The sequence below is a fragment of the Salmo salar genome, chromosome ssa13 (assembly GCF_905237065.1).
Source record: "Salmo salar chromosome ssa13, Ssal_v3.1, whole genome shotgun sequence".
Classification (NCBI taxonomy): Eukaryota; Metazoa; Chordata; class Actinopteri; order Salmoniformes; family Salmonidae; genus Salmo; species Salmo salar.
In genome coordinates, this window is record NC_059454.1 from 81923805 (window position 1) to 81945489 (window position 21685).

Below are 21685 nucleotides of genomic sequence, written 5' to 3' on the forward strand. Positions count from 1 at the left end.
TACATACGGTGGAAACAGGAACATCAAGGTCTCTGGAGATGGACTTGTAGCCTTGAGATTGTCCATGCTTGGCTACAATCTTGTGTCTGACCTCCTCAGATAATTCTCTGGTTTTCTTTCTTTTCTCCATCCTCATTGTGGCACAAAACAGGAGAATGAGTCCTTTCCTTTATTTAAACTGGTTGAATGAGGGATTTTTATATTGCAGGCACATGCAACTCACCACAGGTAAGTTAAATTCCAAAGCAAAGGAGATTCACCTGCTTGAAATCTAATTATCTCTAACTACTTCTAGAAGGTGCCAAAAATATTGTCCGGGTCATTTTAGGATTTCTTTGTGGAATAAGCTAACATTTAGTAAATTATTCAGATTTTTTTGTTTCAACTGCAAACCAAATACATAAATATGCTGATACCAAAATATGTTTTCATTTCAAAAGTTTTCTGGAAAAAAATTGCATTATTTGAAAAAAGTGCAAGGGTGCCAATATCTTTGGCTACGACAGTAAATGCAAAATATTTGGACATGTATCAAGTGTATGTAGACAGGAAGAACATTGTGTGCCAGCTGAGATTACATACTGCAACATTGGTGGCAAACATATGCCTGATTTCCCGGATTGCCCTGTTAGGATGAAGGAGACAGGTGGCAAGAGTAAGGGCTTTCCAGCGTGTCTCCTATCTGGAGGTGGTGAGAAGATTGGAAGGAGCGTGGAAGACAGTGATAACTGAGCCTACACAAGTGAATGTTTCTCGGCTATCAAGGAATCCTGATATATTACATGTGAAAAGGGTGGACTTTGTAGTATATTTTTGCACTGCTGATAAACTGCACAGTACAAACGAAGATGAAATCTGAGAAAATGTAAGTCATTGTGAGTGCAGCATAACACTTTTTGGAACTCAATGGGTTTACATCCGAGACATTGCAAGAAATACTGACAAATTATGTTCCCACCCTCACAGGTGCCTGTGTAGGGATGTGACTTGATTTGGAATGTGACTGAAGGAAGTGACCATTTTGTATGTAATTTTATGTGTCTATTTTTGTATTTTGTATGATTTCGATGTCGTTTTTTCTCCTTTCCTACATTGGATATTTTTCTATAGTTTACCACCCCTACAGTAGGTGGCGGCATGCACCTCTATGATTGTTTGCATACCGCCATAATACTGCGGGAAGAAGACATCCTGTTGCAGCTGAGCCCAGCCAGCCATGAGTAGCAGTGCTTTTGCTTTGACCTGTATACGGTGCAGTCTCTTTCTCCGCATCCTCAGTCCTGTTGAAGTTTGTGAGCAGAGCCCTGCAACTGCAAGCAATCATTCATCAGCTCAGCTAAGGTTAGCGCATACATTCGTGTGTGAATTTCTTATAAAAGTATATTGCTGGTAAGACAAAGACAGAATGACCTGGTACAACAGCAACATTAGCTAATGAATTTATCCGCTGGATCAATTGTACTGTTGTATAAACTGACGCTCAGGCAAATAACTTGTTTGTTTTGTCAGTGCTATCTGTTTTGGGTCTGACTGCCATGTGAATGTGATCGAAAATATCACAAAGTTAAGTGATAGACTGGACTGCTCACAGTATAACGTTTTATGTCGTGGCAGACGCAGTGTTCATTCAAGGTTTCTTGCCAATTTAAAGTTTTTAAATTGTGTCAACAATCGCAACCCTCGAACAAGGCGTTTACATTTTCAGAGAAAAGACAGCAATGGAAGGGTGGAAGAGTCACGTTCGCGCTGGACTGTTCCAGAGAGACTGTACACAAAAGGACCCCTTCAGTGGTATCTTCAACACCTGTACGTTGTCGGAGTTATCTGTATATTGATGACGTTTGAATCATTAGTTCTTTGTCAACATATTTGACAACATATTGTGATTGTCTCTTTTCAGTGTCCAAACTAGCGGAGCAGCTTGATTTACGGGATACACTTTGGGATGAGGTACAGAGACCCAGGTAGGACAATGGCAACACCTAGGGAAAATGCTGAGTTTTGCACATGTGTTGCAAACAATGATATGTCAATATTTTCCACAGTTCTGAAGGAGATGGTGGGCTGACGGTTGACCACAGAGAACTATACCTCCAGCTCAGAGAGAGTGAACATATAACAGAAAAGGTGACTTTCAATTATCTTACTGTATCCAGTCACAATTTTCAAGATTATTGTCCACTTTTTCACAGGTTGTGGAAAGGGAGTTGTGTGTGATACTGCTACATTAAGGTTCTACATCATCCTATCAGTTGGATTCTCTGATGTCTTGTGCTGCTTCTGGCAACCCCAGCCCTCACATAGATTACTCACATAATAGCCTTGTACACAGGTGAGTGATTGTTTATCATATTTTTTACCTGCTCTTACTAGTCCAATCTTCTCCTCGTATTCCTCCCCAGCTCTCTCAGACAGTCTCTGACCTGACCACCGTCATGTACCTGAAAGATGCTGAGCTTCAATACTGCCACTCACAGTAAGTGATCAACCAATGAGATCTGTTTATACATTAATATTATGGTACAGTAGTTAGTCTATATGGTTTAATAATGCATCCATGAAATGTTCTACAAAGATGAGGCATGAAACTGAGGCATCATAAGTTGTGAGGTTGTCTAATGTCTTGTCTGATATAAGCTTACATAGACTCCTGTCACCATCTTCTATTAGAGTCTCCCGCTATCGGAAGGAAGCTGTCACTCAAGCCAGGGAGGCCAACCTTCTGCAGGCCAGCCTATCAGAGTTTGAGTTTACATTGGCGAGCCAATCAAAGGAGTTGGCAGCCCTGCGGTTGGAGCAGTGGGAGCTGAAGGAGGGGCTTGCAGCGGCCTGGAGAGAGAAAGAAGAGCTTCTGGAGCGATGGATGGATGAGAAGAAGGAGGAGGCGGAGAGGGTGAACAGGCACAATGACACACAGGAAAGGTGATAGACCAAGGGTTCTGGACTTAGTTTGAATATTTTGAAAATGTATTTTCCCATCTAAATTCAACCCCTATCCCCTTCCCCTAGGGGTAAACTAATATGTATAAAGGGTTGGGGCTAAGAGAAAAGTGGTGGTGTTCAGTACTGGACTTAGACAGAGGTACAGTATTTGAATGCTTTTTCCCACCAGGTGGCATCGTTTCACCCGGCGACTCAACAAGCATCACCGTAGAGAGATGCTGCGACCAAGTGAGCAGACCGACGACTGGTAGGCCTACAATTGAACCAGCAACCACCATACAGAGTAAGACTTCCAATAGCCTCAAATGATCCTCATTGGGTGGTAGCTATTGTAGATCTTTATGCATACTCTAATCACAGTGATATACAGTGTCTTCTGAAAGTATTCAGACCCCTTGACTTTTTCAATTGTTTTGTTACGTTACAGCCTTATTTTAAAATTGATTTAAATAGTTTTTTTTCAATCTACACACAATACCCCATAATGACAAAGCAAAAACAGGTTTTAATGCATTTCTGCTAACTTATAATAATAAAAAACCCTGAAATCTCACGTTTACGTAAGTATTCAGACCCTTTACTCAGTACTTTGTTGAAGCACCTTTAGCAGCTTCTACAGCCTCGAGTCTTCTTCGGTATGACGCTTCAAGCTTGGCACACCTGTATTTGGGGAGTTTCTCCCATTCTTCTCTACAGATCCTCTCAAGATTTATCAGGTTGGATGGGGAGCGTTGCTGCACAGCTATTTTCAGGTCTCTCCAGAAATGGTAGATCGGGTTCAAGTCCAGGCTCTGGTTGGGCCACTCAAGGACATTCAGAGACTTGTCCCTAAGCCACTCCTGCGTTGTCTTGGCTGGCTGTGTACTTAGGGTCGTTGTCCTGTTGGAAGGTGAACCTTCATCCCAGTCTGAGAACCTGCTCCAGAGTGCTGAGGACTTCATCAAGGATCTCTCTACTTTGCTCTGTTCATCTTTGCCTTGATCCTGACTAGTTTCCCAGTCCCTGCTGCTGAAAATCATCCCCACAGAATGATGCTGCCACCACAATGCTTCACCGTAGGGATGGTGCCAGGTTTCCTTCAGACGTGATGCTTGGCATTCAGGCCAAATATTTCAATCTTGGTTTCATCAGACCAGAGACTGTTTCTCATGGTCTCAGTCTTTAGGTGCCTTTTGGCAAACTCCAAGAGGGCTGTCTTGTGCCTTTTACTGAGGACTGGCTTCCGTCTGGCCACTCTACCATAAAGGCCTGGTTGGTGGAGTGCTGCGGAGATGGTTGTCCTTTTGGAAGGTTCTCTAAAGCTCTGTCAGTGACCATTGGGTTCTTGGTCACCTCCCTGACCAGGAACCTCCCCCGATTACTCAGTTTGGGTGGGCGGCCAGCTCTAGGAAGAGTATTGGTGTTCCAAACTTATTCAATTTAAGAAGGGACTTCAATGCTGCAGACATATTTTGGTACCCTTTCCCAGATCTGTGCCTCGACAAAATCACGTCCCTGAGCTCTACGGACAATTCCTTCAACCTCATGGCTTTGTTTTTGCTGTGACATTCAATGTCAACTGTGGAACCTTTTACAGACAGTTGTGTGCCTATCCAAATCATGGCCAATCAATTGTATTCACCACAGGTAGACTCCAATCAAGTTGTAGAAACATCTCAAGGATGATCAATGGAAACAGGGTGCACCTGAGCTCAATTTGAGTTTCATAGCAAAGGGTCTGAATACTTATGTAAATAAGGTATTTTCTATTTTTAAAACATTTTGTAAAATTTCTAAACATGTTTTCGCTTTGTCTTTATGGGCGGCAGGTAGCCTAGTGGTTAGAGCGTTGTGCCAGTAACTGAAAGGTTGCTAGATTGAATCACCGAGCTGAGAAGGTATAAATCTGTCGTTCTACCCCTGAACAAGGCAGTTAACCTACTGTTCCTAGGCCGTCATTGTAAATAAGTATTTGTTCTTAACTGACTTGCCTAGTTAAATGAAAAATTGGGTATTGTGTGTAGATTGTTGATTTTTTTTAAAATCCATTTTAGAATAAGGCTAAAACAGAACATTTTTTTTAAAGGGCTCTGAATACTTTCCCGAAGGCACTGTATGTTGTGACGTGTGCTTAACTGTCCCACTGTCCATTCTCCTGAAACACACACAGCAGTGGCAGGCACATTCTTGTGTCCCAACTAATGTCAAGGTCTGCTTTGACCAGAGGGTGGTGCACACTGCCCAGGATGGACCTTGACCTTTTTTCCCCAAAAGCCTCCTGTACTGAATCACTCATTCCTTTAAGACACACTGAAAAAAACTAGACATTGAATGTTTTTTTTTTGTATACATTGAAGGATATTTGAATGTGGGCCACTATTAATCTATACTGTTGTGAATTTCAGATACTGTATGTACAGGCTTGTAAATTAGTACCCAAGACCTAACTCAATGTTTAAATACCACGAGAATAAAGTAACTGTTCAGTAATGTTTTTCACTAAAACACCTCTGTCCTGTGACTGCAATGCTTCCTGCTTTTGTGTGTGACTGCAATGCTTCCTGCTTTTGTGTGTGACTGTCTTTTTCAAAAGTGACTCACTGTCTCAGAGGAACAAAGTAGGTGTGTATATATATATATATATATATGTCAGTGGCACTAAGACCCAAATGGTGAATCATGTAATCTTGATAAAACATCTGACTGCCTACTGTGCAAATCAAATTTAACATTGTTGATAAAGAAATTGCACTTTGAGCTTCTGACAAGGACGTCATCAGAACATTTTTGGATACTGTACCTTGTCAATTGCTAGAATAACTTCACTTCTGTCTGTGGATGTGAGACTTAATAGAAAGTACACAAACAATCTACAACAGAATTTAGGTTAATTCATTTTGACTTTAATAAAAAAATTACAATTCTGAAAAACAAATGGCAAAAAAAAATCCTTAAATGATTGAGAATAATCATGGTAATGACACAGTAGTAATAATATTCATTGTTTCCTGTCATGTTCCACCAAAATCATATCAGCGTCCTTCCTGTAGACATTATGGCACTCAGCTCAGTGGCGGCACTTTCAAATATTCACACTTAGCAGAGCTGTGAACAGGTACCCCATAGAAGCAAAACAATAAGACCATAGTTCACAGCACTGCTGAAAAATATGCTCCATTTGTACTGCTGTTGCACTGCCAAGGTGATGCTCTGACACCGATGCTGAATCTCAAACTGACCCATAGCTAGCCCTGTCACTAGGCACTTCTCGGATAGGTATGGCTATTATGGTAATTGCTTCACCCTGCCTTCTGATTGGTTAGTTTTAATTTTCCTACATTACATATACCTATCCAGTCCTTTCAGTTCTACTGGAGGAGATGATATGGGTTGATGATTTGGGATTTAGCACAGGAGTGAAATCTGATCGAGAAATTATTCTAAAATACTCATGCTCTTAGACCATGTGCAAGTGTCTGTCTGAGCGACATGGGGAAGTGAATGTCATAGTGCTGCATTTGAGGCTGACTATAAGAAGTATCCCTAGGCCCTTCAAACTCAACTATGGACCCCGAAGCCAGTGCCCCTGCTTGTTTTCATTGTTCCCTTTTAATCAGGGACTGATTTAGACCTGGCGCACCAGGCGGGTGCAATTCATTATCAGGTAGATCAGAAAACCAGCAGGCTACAGCCCTCGTAGGGTAAGAGTTGAATAGCCATGCCCTAGGCTATACAGTGAGGGTCCAGATTGTGCACGTTTACTTAAGTGGTAGTGTATAGTCTGTCCTCGTATTGCAGAAGAGGGTGAATCACAAACTTCCTCTATTCTTCCCCTAAAACATGTTTTTTTTACAGAATGGATTACATGGTAGAATTTCAGAGGACTGAAAAGATGGGGCAGACGATGAAAGGTGTAAGTCTGTTTTCCCGTCTCTCCCCTCTTAAACAGGTACCAATACTTGACCAAGGTGATCAATATTTGTACAAATACTTATTGAAATAATTATTGGTGGAAAATAATGATGTAAAGCCCCATTCCTTTTAATGGCACAATTTCTTCCTCGGTGTGAACAGCCATGACATTTCAATCATTGTCAGCATCGCCATGGCACAACATTAAGTCACCATTTACATGGTGCTGTGTTTGCCACCCCCCAAATGAACACTGAGTGACATCAGGATCTTTTCAGCAGACCACAGGCCACATCTCTCCGTCCACATGCCTTCATTCCACCGTGTGTGTGTGTGTGTGTATGTATGTATGTATGTATGTATGTATATACACGTGAGCTCTAGCAGTCGTCGTCCTTGTCGTCAGCCATTCCTTTGAGCCGCAGGCGGGCGAAGTCCTCAAACACAAAGTCGTCGTCTTGGGAGAAACTACTGCAGGACGAGAAGCAACAAGGAAACATGGAGTGTTTTAGATCTTAGGGTCCCTTTGATCATAGTAAAGCAACAGTGCTTACAATGGCCAGACAGACCAGATGAATACTCACTTTGTTTCAAATTCTATCAGGTTGGTGTCGATGGGAGGGTCCGAATCCGGCACAGCTGTTAGAACACACAGATAATGAAATGTCAGTGCGACGTCACCATGGGAACAGCTTTGTGTCTCCATGGCAACTTACAGGCAGGAAATACCAGAGTGAGATGATGTATTTGAGGGGCTTGTGTATGTGAGGGACTGTTGTTCAGGGCTGAGGCTGAACTAAACTACTGACAAATATTTCACAAGACTGTCCATTTTCAAACCCTTTTCAGACACTGTATAGGCCTAGTAGAAGTTTCCACAACACAATTCACTGCTTCTCAATCAGTCGAAAAAAGCAAGATTCGAAAGTCCTCATCTTCTGCTCTTAATTTGAACTGATCTAAATATTTGGCTACGTGAATGTAATATGGCGGAAGCTTGTCAGAGAGGATTTGTTCAAAACTCAATTCAGTGCAAATGAAGGGAAGGAGAGGAGAGAAACTGAGATGCATCCAAAGTACTAAGATAAAGCCTTGATAGTGGGCTTCTGGAGAGGTGGTAGGAGTCTGTAGGTACCTGACTGTGGGCGGGATATGGGCAGTTCTGTGGGTTTTGGGTGCATTAAGACGAAGGGCAGCTCCACTGACACATCTCTGTAAACGCACAGAATATAAACAAGATCCATTGATTACATAGGATTAATAATATGCATGTCAATCAATAACAATTTGTTTTTCTATGGAAACATCTGTATGTACAGTACCAGTCAAAAGTTTGGACACCTACTCATTCAAGAGCTTTTCAATATTTGTACTGTTTTCTACATTGTAGAATAATAGTGAAGACATCGAAACTATTAAATTACCCATATGAATCGTGTAGTAACCAAAAAAGTGTTCAATCAAAATATATTTGATATGAGATTCTTCAAAGTAGCCACCCTTTTCCTTGATGACAGCTTTGCACACTATTGGCATTCTCTCAACCAGCTTCACCTGGAATGCTTTTCCAACAGTCTTGAAGGAGTCCCCACATATGCTGAGCAATTGTTGGCTGCTTTTCCTTCTTTCTGCGGTTCGACTCATCCCAAACCATCTCAATTGGGTTGAGGTCGGGTGATTGTGGAGGCCAGGTCATCTGATGCAGCACTCCATCACTCTCCTTGGTCAAATAAACCTTCTACAGCCTGGAGGTGTGTTGGGTCATTGTCCTGTTGAAAAACAAATGATAGTCACACTAAGCGCAAACCAGAGGGGATGGCGTATCGCTGCAGAATGCTGTGGTAGCCATGCTGGTTAACTGTGCCTTGAATTCTAAATAAATCACTGACAGTGTCACCGGCAAAGCACCCCCACACCTCCATGCTTCACAGTGGGAACCACACATGGAACCAAAAATCTCACATTTGGACTCATCACACCAAAGAACAGATTTCCACCAGTCTAATGTCCATCGCTCGTGTTTCTTGGCCCAAGCACGTCTCTTCTTATTAGTGTCCTTTAGTAGTGGTTTCTTTGCAGCAATTCGACCATGAAAGCCTGATTCAAGCAGTCTCCTCTGAATTGATGTTGAGATGTGTCTGTTACTTGAACTCTGAAGCGTTTATTTAGGCTGCAATTTCTAAGGCTGGTAACTCTAATGAACTTATCCTTTCTTTCCTGTGGCGGTCCTCATGAGAGCCAGTTTCATCATAGCGCTTGAAGAAACGTTCAAAGTTCTTGACATTTTCCAGAATGACTGACCTTCATGTCTTAAAATAATGATGGACTGTTGTTTCTCTGCTTATTTGAGCTGTTCTTGCCATAATATGGACTTGGTCTTTTACCAAATAGGGCTATCTTCTGTATACCACCCCTACCTTGTCACAACCCAACTGATTGGCTCAAATGCATTAAGAAGGAAAGAAATTCCACAAATTAACAAGGCACACCTGTTAATTGAAATGTATTCCAGGTGACTACCTCATGAAGCTCGTTGAGAGAATGCCAAGAGTGTGCAAAGCTGTTGTCAAGGCAAAGTGTGGCTACTTTGAAGAATCTGAAATATATTTTGATTTGTTTAACACTTTTTTTGGTTACTACATGATTCCATATGTGTTATTTCATAGTTTTGATGTCTTCACTATTCTTCTACAATGTAGAAAATCGTAAAAATAAAGAAAAACCCTGGAATGAGTAGGTGTGTCCAAACTTTTGACTGGTACTGTACATATGATGATATACTATTGCACCATGAATAATCCAATATCTGACAGGAAACAACCCAGGAAATAGTGATTAGTGACATGTTTGATCAGTGAAGGGGGAATAAAGCACATCAACCCTCCTTTGCTGTCAATTGTTGATCTCACCCAATTGGAACTCTTCCGTGCTGGGTTGCACTTTATTTTACAGAAAAGTATTTTTTTTTGTAATAACCAATGAATTGCCGTAAATCAAAGCCTAAACACCAAGATGGGCAGTGCTATTATATTCAAGCTTCATTACCCTCAACACTGCATTGATAACTAAGCATGGAATTATGAGTGTGGCTTTGCGCAACAGCCTTATGAAACCTCACCCCATCCTTAGGGTTAGGACCCTGTGACTCAGAAAGGTAGAAGACTGGGACGGCTGCAGTTATAAAGGATTTTAGCAGCTGCAGGTGAGATTTGACACACACAATAGCTGGTATGTAAAATCATCACACACACTTAAGAGGCACAGATGGCGGTAGGGCATAAGATCACCACACACACAGATCGGTAGGCTACACACACACACAGGTGGCAGTAGGCGTCACCCCAGGTCGTGATGGCGGTAGGGCATAAGATCACCACACACACAGATGGCAGTAGGGCATAAGATCACCACACACACAGATGGCAGTAGGACGTAAGATCACCGCACACACAGATGGTGGTAGGGCGTAAGATCACCACACACACAGATGGAGGTAGGGCGTAAGATCACCACACACACAGATGGCGATGGGGCGTAAGATCACCACACACACAGATGGCGGTAGGGCGTAAGATCACCACACACACAGATGGCGATGGGGCGTAAGATCACCACACACACAGATGGCGATGGGGCGTAAGATCACCACATACACGCAGGTGGCGGCTGGGATATCATATTACCTTTCTAACACGCCACTCAGCAGCCTGACACGACCCAACGCAGGAGCAGACGCACGGATGGAGAGAGAGATGCACAGACAGGCGGACAAACACAGGAGCGGAGAGACAAGCCACAGGAGGAAAGAGATGAAATGAGGCGAGAACGAAAAACCAAGGCAACCGCAACCGAGAGGGGAGACGGCAAAGCATGGCGACTAGTGAGGGTCTGGCAGACGTGATGTCATTACAGAGTTTATACACGAGTTGGAGTGGCATAGTATCAGGAGTGTTTGTGTGTATGAGACACGGGGGAGTGTAAATGTGTTTTTGAGTATGTGCTTGTCTGTGTGTTTGTAGAATACAGCATGTCTTTGGTCAGTAAAAGTTTTGTGAGTGTGTGAGGACCTGCACATAATCCCCCCTACCCATATATCATGCATATTAATATCGACCACTGACTCCTGTAGAACTCACCCTCCACGAGATATTACCAGTTTGACTTTGACCCTGTAGGACACCAGGATTCCAAGAACCTCCTTGTTAGTCACATCCTTAACACTGAAACACACACACACACACACACACACACACACACACACACACACACACACACACACACACACACACACACACACACACACACACACACACACACACACACACACGAGTGAAAGAAAGAATGATGAAAAAGGTTCTCAGTAAGGGATGGGTTCTTGCATCTTCTAGGGTGCTGTGCTCAAACATAAATCACAATGCATTTACGAGCTCAGCCTCTTCCCTAGCATGTGTATGTAAACTCGCAGGGTGGCCAAGTTAGAGTGTGTGTGTGTGTGTGTGTGTGTGATATCTTGCATAGTGAGGGCCGGTGAGTGTTCTTGTTATCTAACATGGTCCTGGATGCCAGACTACAGCGTTTGTGTGAGTGTGCGTCGGTTATCGTCAACACAGTGCTGGAGGGCAGGTGTGTGTGTACGTGCGAGTCAACATACATGGTGCTGGAGGCCAGGTTGGTGTCCTCGTGTTTGAGCTTTCCGTCCAGGGCAAGGCCTCTCTTCTCTCGGTTCTTGTCTAGCGTGGGTGTGAGGGTGTACACCTTACAGAACGTAGAGCTAGACGACACCTGGTCACTGAGGAGAGGAACACACCTGGAATTTCAATAGATCTGGACAATAAGGTATGGGAAAACATAAGATTACAAGCTAGCGGTTATTAAGAGAGATGTCTTGGAAGCCTGAAAAAGGATAAATGGAATCATGTATAAAAGGAAAGGCAAAGGAGAAATAAAGGAACTGTAGAGATGTAGGCATAATAATCAGGTAAAATACTCACTCTGCCTCCACCTGAGCCACTGGACACTTGTACTGAGCCGTACTGAACAGACAGATATCAGCATACTGTCGCACTAGAGAGCGAGGGATAGAAAGAGTTAACCACACACACACAAAAAAACTGAACGGAGAAGAGCGAATAGAGCCTAGAGTCATAAAAAACAATTGATGAAACTTTGATTAAAGACGGGTAGACAGGTACCTGAGATTTTGAGTCTTTTGACAGTCTTTGTGGAGTTGTTGGTGACATGAACGTTCACGCTGATGGGTTCTCCATGGTAGTAGAGCTCTTTATCCAGAGAGGCCTCCAGGTGTAGTGAGCGGTCCGACATGAGGAAGCTCCGTGTGGTCTCCACCATGGGCTGAGGCCCAGGCTTCTCTGGGGCATACTGCACCTTACGGATCACCAGCCGCACAGAGTTCCTACACAACACACACACGTTATTCTTTACAGATCACCAACTTTTCTGACTAACTAAAAACACACAGAGAATAGACATGCATATCACATGCTTTCAAGGACCGCAGACACTAAAACAACTCCTGCAGAAGACACACACACACAACAAAGTAAAATGGTTTTCGTACCGTTTGTGAATCTTCTCCTCTATCGATTTGGCACAGAACGCTCTGATCTCAAAGTCAACTCCACATGCCTAAAGAGGGAAAGGTGGAGGAAAGGAAAAGAGGAGGAGAGACAGGGACATCAATTATAGAATAGGCATTATTAGTGTCATGTGGATCTGAATTGTTGACTCTACAGGTATGGAAATTGCTACGTTTAGATAGCAGTCATATATTATAATGTGTACGTTTGCATAAAGTGATGCTGAAGCTTCTGTACCTTCCCTGTGTCCTCTGGTCCCGGCTGTAAGGTGACTGAGCACGGCAGGTTCTGGGGAACCTGAGACAGACACACAGTTGCCATATTGTTGGTATTATTTTACAGGCTCAAAGTATACGTGTGTGTGTCAGTCAGACCTGGGTTTATATACACGTGTATTTGATCATTTATTATTGAAATATTTTTCTGTGTATTTTAGTATTTTCAAATAATGTGGCTCGAAACAACTACTTCTATTGGAAGTATTTTCAAATCATTTGTTATAAACGGCCTACTTTTTGAAAGTATTTTAAAATACCCATTTCAAATACTATTTTCAAATATCTAGATTAAATGCATGGGAGTGTATTTTAAAATACTTTCCAAGTGTATTTCCAAATACATTCCAATATTCAACACTATTTAAATACCTTAAATCATGGATGGGCAACTGGCTGCACGCAGGCCACATGCCCCTTTTGTAGGCCCACAGACTCATTCAAAATAAAATACTTTATACAAATTTTAAAATTTTAAAAAATAAAAAATTGATAGTTAGAATAATAGAATACAAAATGTGCAATTTTCGAAATTTGGTTGTGCATCATCAGTCACAAATTTTTGGGGGATTTGTAAGTTAGTCTAGCGGCCAGCTATCTAAACTTATAGTTAGCATGATCGAATTACTGACCAGCGTGAGGCCCATTGATCATCAGTTATCATTTAAAAACTGCAAACATTTGCCTCCACTCTATGGCAAAGTGTATAGCCTCCACCCCTATCAACATTGCACATCCCTGCCCTAAATAGTATTTGAACCCAGGTCTGGTGCATGTGGGTGTCTTCTTGACTCACAGTGAAGTAGAAGGGGTGTGCCTGCTGGCCCAGTTTCTTCAGTAGTCTCTCCTGCAGGCGGCTGTTGGCTTTGCGTTCCTCTGCGATGGGGGGGAAGGCCTGGAAGGTGGAGATGTACAGATCTTTCCGGAAAGACAGGCCCAGCACGTCCAGGTCCTCACGGCCATAGCGGAACGCACACGTCAGGGTCACAAACACTGGGGAGGAGGGATTTGAACATCAGAAGAGGGTGATATCAAATGCCAAAAAATTGAGGAGACAAAACAGTGTAGAGAACGAGGAAGATGCCATACCTTTCCTGTCTTTCAGATACTCAGGGTCCACTAGGATCACACCATCTGTAAGAAAGGAAAATGTAAAGAGATGAGGTTTTGATGAGACAATATTAATTGTTTGAAACACTATTTACAAACACAAAAATGTGGCAGTTTTAGGAGAGATCATCTGATTCCTCGCTCCCCATTGCCGACCCCTCGTGACCCCGACTAGGGGGGCGCACCCCACAGTTTGGGAACCACTGCTCTAACCAGTAAATTCATTGATCATCCTGCACCTACCGACTGGGTCCACCTGGTTAAGGTGATCCACAAAGTCTCTCTTTCCCAGGTATACTGTGACCTGCAGACAGGAGGGAAGTAGAGGTACTTAGACAAATATGTCACAATGAATAAAGTAAAGCATCAAAGGATACAACTAAAAATGCAATACTTATGTCCTTTACCTTGCAGTTGGGGCTTGACTTCTTGAAGACTCTGAGAAAGGATAAGGAAGATAGAAAGCGAGAAAGAGATTATCAAGCAGGAAGATCTACTTTATAACAGGGGGTATTCAACTCTTACCCTAAGAGGTCCAGAGCCTGCTGGGTCTGTTCTACCTGATAATTAATTGCACCCACCTGGTGTCCCAGGTCTAAATCAGTCCCTGATTAGAGGGGAACAATGAAACAAAGCAGTGGAACTGGCCTTGAGGTCCAGAGTTGAGTTTGAGGCCCCTATAAAGTACGGGGTGTGATTTTTACACCTCTGGGCCCAGTTTTTCCAAACTCTTTATCTGGATCAGAATGATTCAGACTCTAATCCTCTTTTTTGCTATTCAGGATCAGATCGATCTGGCTGTTTATGAGAAGGTTTTTCATTCTGATCCATATACCACAACATCAAGATAACAGAATCCGGATTTGATTTTCAATGCTTTGAAGTCCTACACCTTGCCATCTACTGGACAGGTTGTGGTACTACTTCACGCTGTCATAAGGAAACAGAGATGAGTAAACTACATAAATAAAGGTACCTTGATTAAAATAATAGAGCCTGCATAAAAGTAAATGCATTTGACACTTCAATATAACAACTGACCACAAACATATACTGCGGCCAATTTAACAAAATTAACCTTTGGTTTTCAGATGTAAAAAGGTTTTTACTTTTTACCCCTTTTTCTCCCCAATTGGTAGTTACAGCCTTGTCCCATCGCTGTAACTGCCTTATGGACTCGGGAGAGGTGAAGGGCGAGAGCCATGCGTCCTCCGAAACACGACCCTGCCAAGCCACACTGACTCTTGACACACTGCTCGCTTAACACAGAAGCCAGCCGCACCAATGTGCCGGAGGAAACGCCTTATAACTTGCTCCTGAAGTCAGTGTGCATGCGCTCAAGATGCCACAAGGAGTCACTAGAGCACGATGGAACAAGGACATCCCGGCCGGCCAAACCCTCTCCTAACCTGGATGACGCTGGGCCAATTGTGCGCCGCCTCATGGGTCTCCCGGTAGCGGCCGGTTCCGACATAGCCTGGGATTGAACCCAGGTCTGTAGTGATGCCTCAAGCACTGCGATGCAGTGGCTTAGACCGCTGCGCCACTCAGGAGTCCCAGGCACCATGTTCTAACCATTGGGAATGTGGCGCGGTGTAACACAGTGTGTGTAAGAGGAAAGATTATATTAACTGGCGAGCATTGAACAACTATTGTCTGTCATAAATGAAAATATCTAGATAGAAAATCTTTGCTTCGAACCTCCCAGTTACTGCCACTGTCTGATAAGGACAAGTCAACAACTCATTGACAATATGGGAATGAAGGGGGACCACTGACTAGTCAATTTCTGAGCAAGACTAGGGGAGGAAGGTGAATGCTCTACTCTTTCCCACCAGTGATGGACAACATAAGCACACTAGCAGCATAGGGTACTGAGTTTGACTTGTATATTATTTAACCTGAGTGAGTGTGTAGTGGACACAGGGCATGGTGCATTCTCTATATAGACAGCAAGGTTGCCTCCCACAATGTGCTTGATGTTCTGGCTTATAAATCTGTACGATACAATGTCAGTTTGGCATAGTGGAACTATACTGAACAAAAATATAAACAACATGCAAAAATGTTAAAGATTTTACTGAGTAGAGTTCATATGAGGAAATCAGTCAATTGAAATAAATTCATTAGGCCCTAATCTATGGATTTCACATGACTGGGAATATAGATACGCATCTGTTGTTCACAGATACCTTAAACAAAATGGCCTCAGGGGTATATCTGTGCATTCAAATTGCCAACGAACAATGAAATTGTGTTCGTTGTCGGTAGCTTATGCCTGCCCACACCATAACCCCACCATGGGGCACTGTTCATCATTTTGACATCAGTGATTAATTTGAGCCATATCCTGCCGGAACAGGATCCTGCACCTCTGTTTTGGACTGCTTCGTTCCAGAACATATTTGGCCGGATCCGGTACTTCTCGTGGAATTAAAAATAATTGTACCTTTTTGCAATGTAAAAATGCAAAAAAACACAATCTAAGTTCATTCGAGTTGCCTCTTCGTTAATTCCTCAACCCCGCCTCCCCCATGCGTTCCAGTACCTCAGAGCTCCCCAGGTCCCCCCCATCTCGCGCTCACTTTTTGTTTCCGGCACATCCCGATTTACAAATGAAGCACTGGTTGACATCAGCAAAATCGCTCGCCCACACGACGCCATACACGTGGTCTGCACTGCCAAATTCTTAAAAATGACGGAGGCGGCTTATAGTGGAGATGCACATTCAATTATCTGGCAACAGCTCTGGTGGACATTCCTGTAGTTAGTATGCCAATTGCACACTCCCTCAAAACTTGAGACATTGTGACAAAACTGCACATTTTAGAGTGGCCTTATATTGTCCCCAGCACAAGGTACACCTGTTTAATGATCATGCTATTTAACCAGCTCCTTGATATGCCCCACCTGTCAAGTGGACGGATTATCTTGGCAAAGGAGAAATGCTCACAAACAGGGATGTTAACAAATTTGGGCATAGAATTTGAAAGAAATTAGTATTTTGTGCATTTGGAAAATTTCAGGGATCTTTTATTTCAGCTCATGAAACATGGGACAAAGACTTTAAATGTTGCGTTTATAGTTTTGTTCAGTGTACGTCACTGCCTTATCCGCTCATTGCCCACATCCCCCGGATACAAATAGTAGCTAGCAAGCTAGGGTCTGGGTTTCCGAGACTACATGGTGCATATCCCCTTAGCACAGGTCCAGGGTGAATGTGTCTTCTCTGCAAACACTCAGTTTGAATCTCCTAGGCCTAGAGCTCTGCCGTCTCTTAATTTACGAGCCAGTGCTATATTTCATACCTCACCACCAGATATCAGCCAAAACCGACCCGTCAAACACGCCACGCCACAGGCCCACTACCTTCTGCCAATGCTGCTGACGCTTCAGAGACCACAAGACAAAATCATCTATTAACCTGGACCTTTACTCAACCACAGGACCTTGACCCTAAACCCCAAAACACAACCTGACCATTTTTTCAAACTATTGTAAATAAAGGGACTCTGCCCACAGCAGAATAAACAAGGAATTTCAACATCAAATCAATTAATGTCAGTAGTGAATCATGCTGCACAAGCAACTCTATTCCACATTATTTAGTCACTTGCAGAAGACACTGATCCAAAATAACCTAGTGGGGAAGTACAGCTGCTCAGAGTCAGACTGTACATACTGAGGCAAATGCAAGCAGCTGATTACCAAGAGCAAAATACTTTGAAGTGATCAAATGTGTCAGGCAGGCAAGTGTATGAATAGTGGCATGGTAAATTGCCCTGGCCTGATATGGACAGTGCACAGCAGCGGCTTTACAACGTCATGCTATATACAGTAACCATCACGTGTATGGCACATGATATCAATAGCTGGACAGACGTGTGCGCTTGTTTGTTTACATTTCCATGCAGGATATTTATAAAATAACAATGTGGGCGATTATGCAAAAAACCTACGTCAAATATACGTCACTGAGGAGGGCCAAATAATCATCAACATTCAACACTTGTGTCAAGAGAAACGACATCTAATTATACGCTCGTTTACTAAAAACAGCATAGCTATCAATCATGCAATCAGCTCATTTGTTCATTTTGAGCTAACTCGTTGTTGGTGTGAGAGAACCTAACCCACACACCACGCTGGCCATCAAGGCTGACCCCACCCTGCAGCTAGCTGTTAGAACATGTTTGTTAAAACTACAAAGATGATATCGCCATTAAACTGTATACAAGACATTCAAGAGGAAAGCGAAGTCTCCCGCGCGAACAATTCTAGCTAGTTACCGCTGCTAACTAACGAGGGAACACACGGGTCTACCTGTTTCTGTTTTGTATAGCGTAATAAAAACACGGTCAACGAAATGTTACGAGTATAGGAGTTGTCTTAATAATCTAGCTACTCTCCAATGTTTAATTAAACAGCTAGGTCCTCTTCTTGCTTTAGTAAATACCAATCTGATGTTGATGCATGTGGAAAAGGCTGAGTAGTCTCACGTCTCGCTAGTTAGCTCAAATGCTAGTATAACTAGCTCGATGTGCCCTCGCCTCCACACAAGGCAACAACAGCAAATACGATATTGCGGGGGAATTCATCCTTACCTGGTGCCGGCCTTATCCCCCATCTCCTCGACGGGCTTTCGGTAGATGGATGTATTTTTCTTATTTTTTCACTTAATTTTATGGTGTCTTTTCCTCCACCCTTCCAAGCTTATTTGCTCTCTAGCGCTAGCAATTTCGCTTCCGCAAAAGCAGGAACTCATCCGATCCGTGCAGCAATAAAGATGCGCTTTGGGGAAGAGTACTGTAGCATTGCGCAATACCTACGCACTAGCAGAAGGCGCTACGCCCAAATGGTAGTGCTTTTTGGGATGCAACGTTCAGAGCATTGCAGACAGAATTGCAATGTGTAGAACAGAACTCTTTTTTTTTTTTTTTTTTTTACAATATAGTGAAACATGTCTGTTCTACACTACTATTATATATGAACATTCTGGAAATAAGTGAAATGTAGATGACAACTATTACAGCCATCCTACAATCTAAACTTGATGCCCTCAATCTCACACAAATGATCAATGAACCTACCAGGTACAACATCAAATCCGTAAACATGGGCACCCTCATAGATATCATCCTAACCAACCTGCCCTCCAAATACACCTCTGCTGTCTTCAACCAGGATCTCAGCGATCACTGCCTCATTGCCTGCGTCCGTAATGGGTCTGCGGTCAAACGACCACCCCTCATCACTGTCAAACGCTCCCTAAAACACTTCAGCGAGCAGGCCTTTCTAATCAACCTGGCCCGGGTATCCTGGAAGGATATTGACCTCATTCCGTCAGTAGAGGATGCCTGGTTATTCTTTGAAAGTGCTTTCCTCGCCATCTTAAAAAAGCATGCCCCATTCAAAAAATGTAGAACCAGGAACTGATATAGCCCTTGGTTCACTCCAGACCTGACTGCCCTTGACCAGTACAAAAACATCCTGTGGCGTACTGCATTAGCATCGAATAGCCCCCGCGATATGCAACTTTTCAGGGAAGTTAGGAACTAATATACACAGGCAGTTAGGAAAGCAAAGGCTAGCTTTTTCAAACAGAAATTTGCATCCTGTAGCACACACTCCAAAAAGTTCTGGGACACTGTAAAGTCCATGGAGAATAAGAGCACCTCCTCCCAGCTGCCCACTGCACTGAGGCTAGGAAACACTGTCACCACTGATAAATCCACAATAATTGAGAATATCAATAAGAATTTTTCTACGGCTGGCCATGCTTTCCACCTGGCTACCCGTGTCCCGGTCAACAGCCCTGCACCCCCCACAGCAACTTGCCCAAGCCTCCCCCATTTTTCCTTCACCCAAATCCAGATAGCTGATGTCAGCCAGGCTAGACAATCTGACCGGCCCCAGGCTAGACAAATCAGCCAGGCTAGACAATCTGGACCCTCTCTTTCTAAAATTATCCGCCGAAATTGTTGCAACCCCTATTACTAGCTTATTCAACCTCTCTTTCGTATCGTCTGAGATCCCCAAAGATTGGAAAGCTGCCACGGTCATCCCCCTCTTCAAAGTGGGAGACACTCTAGACCCAAACTGCTACAGACCTATATCTATCCTACCCTGCCTTTCTAAGGTCTTTGAAAGCCAAGTTAACAAACAGATCACCGACCATTTCGAATCCCACTGTACCTTCTCCGCTATGCAATCTGGTTTCCGAGCTGGTCATGGGTGCACCTCAGCCACGCTCAAGGTCCTAAATGATGTCATAACCGCCATCGATAAGAGACAATACTGTGCAGCTGCATTCGTCGACCTGGCCAAGGCTTTCGACTCTGTCAATCACCACATTCTTATCGGCAGACTCAACAGCCTTGGTTTCTCAAATGACTCTCTCGCCTGGTTCACCAACTACTTCTCAGACAGAGTTCAGTGTGTCAAATCGGAGGGCCTGTTGTCCGAACCTCTGGCAGTCTATGGGGGTGCCACAGGGTTCAAACCTCGGGCCGACTCTTTTCTCTGTATACATCAGCGATGTCGCTCTTGCTGCTGGTGATTCTCTAATCCACCTCTACATAGACAACACCATTCTGTATACTTCTGGCCCTTCTTTGGACACTGTGTTAACTAACCTCCAGACGAGCTTCAATGCCATACAACTCTCCTTCCGTGGCATCCAACTGCTCTTAAATGCAAGTAAAACTAAGTGCATGCTCTTCAACCGATCGCTGCCCACACCTGCCTGCCCGTCACTACTCTGGACGGCTCTGACTTAGAATATGTGGACAACTACAAATGCCTAGGTGTCTGGTTAGACTGTAAACTGTCCTTCCAGACTCACATTAAGCATCTCCAATCCAAAAATAAATCTAGAATCGGCTTCCTATTTCACAACAAAGCATCCTTCACTCATGCTGCCAAACATACCCTCGTAAAACTGACTATCCTACCGATCCTTAACTTCGGGGATGTCATTTACAAAATAGCCTCCAACACTCTACTCAGCAAATTGGATGCAGTCTATCACAGTGCTATCCGTTTTGTCACCAAAGCCCCATATAATACCCACCACTGCGACCTGCATGCTCTTGTTGGTTGGCCCTCGCTTCATATTCGTTGCCAAACCCACTGGCTCCAGGTCATCTATAAGTCTTTGCTAGGTAAAGCCTGCCTTATCTCAGCTCACTGGTCACCATAGCAGCACCCACCCGTAGCACGTGCTCCAGCAGGTATATTTCACTGGTCACCCCCAAAGCCAATTCTTCCTTTGGCCGCCTTTCCTTCCAGTTCTCTGCTGCCAATGACGGGAACGAACTGCAAAAATCACTGAAGCTGGAGACTCATATCTCCCTCACTAACTTTAAGCACCAGCTGTTAGAGCAGCTCACTGATCACTGCACCTGTACATAGCCCATCTGTAAATAGCCCATCCAACTACCTCATCCCCATACTGTTATTTATTTTATTTATTTTGCTCCTTTGCACACCAGCATCTCTACTTGCACACTCATCTTCTGCTCATCTATCACTCCAGTGTTTAATTGTTATATTGTAATTATTTCGCCACTATGGCCTATTTATTGCCTTACCTCCGTTATCCTATCTCATTTGCACACACTGTATATAGACTTTTTCTATGGTATTATTGACTGTATGTTTGTTTATTCCATGTGTAACTCTGTGTTGTTGTTTGTATTGCACTGCTTTGCTTTATCCTGGCCAGGTCGCAGTTGTAAATGAGAACTTGTTCTCAACTAGCCTACCTGGTTAAATAAAGGTGAAATAAAATACATTTAAAACACAGGCAGGGTGCTGAATGTTTCTATGCACATTCATAGATTTTCCTGAATAGTTTCCCATATGACA

The 21685-nt window shown here is 43.3% G+C and overlaps 2 protein-coding genes across 5 annotated transcripts; one reads left to right on the forward strand and one right to left on the reverse strand.

The window, feature by feature from the left end:
- The first annotated feature begins 1147 nt into the window (after positions 1 to 1147).
- Positions 1148 to 7277, forward strand: si:ch1073-143l10.2 (uncharacterized). The gene is made up of 8 exons (XM_014137765.2): positions 1148 to 1341; positions 1706 to 1806; positions 1901 to 1964; positions 2046 to 2127; positions 2403 to 2476; positions 2671 to 2922; positions 3113 to 3226; positions 5093 to 7277. Exons 1-7 carry the CDS (start codon positions 1217 to 1219, stop codon positions 3192 to 3194), a joined length of 780 nt encoding a protein of 259 aa, XP_013993240.1. The 5' UTR covers positions 1148 to 1216; the 3' UTR covers positions 3195 to 3226; positions 5093 to 7277.
- LOC106567894 (arrestin red cell) lies at positions 5804 to 18693 on the reverse strand. 4 transcript variants are annotated; one of them, XM_014137759.2, is made up of 15 exons: positions 18421 to 18693; positions 14224 to 14254; positions 14060 to 14120; positions 13796 to 13840; positions 13503 to 13699; positions 12669 to 12728; positions 12413 to 12480; positions 12027 to 12247; positions 11826 to 11898; positions 11486 to 11641; positions 10971 to 11054; positions 10518 to 10541; positions 7970 to 8046; positions 7419 to 7473; positions 5804 to 7305 (listed from the first exon to the last, which is right to left on the reverse strand). In XM_014137759.2, the coding sequence occupies exons 1-15, from the start codon at positions 18441 to 18443 to the stop codon at positions 7215 to 7217; spliced, it is 1266 nt and encodes a 421-aa protein (XP_013993234.1). In that variant the 5' UTR covers positions 18444 to 18693; the 3' UTR covers positions 5804 to 7214. The 4 variants fall into 4 exon arrangements, with proteins under 4 accessions (XP_013993234.1, XP_013993235.1, XP_013993236.1 ...); XM_014137760.2 differs by having other exon boundaries at positions 11486 to 11623; positions 18421 to 18692; XM_014137761.2 differs by lacking the exon at positions 10518 to 10541 and having other exon boundaries at positions 18421 to 18692.
- Positions 18694 to 21685: the final 2992 nt, after the last annotated feature.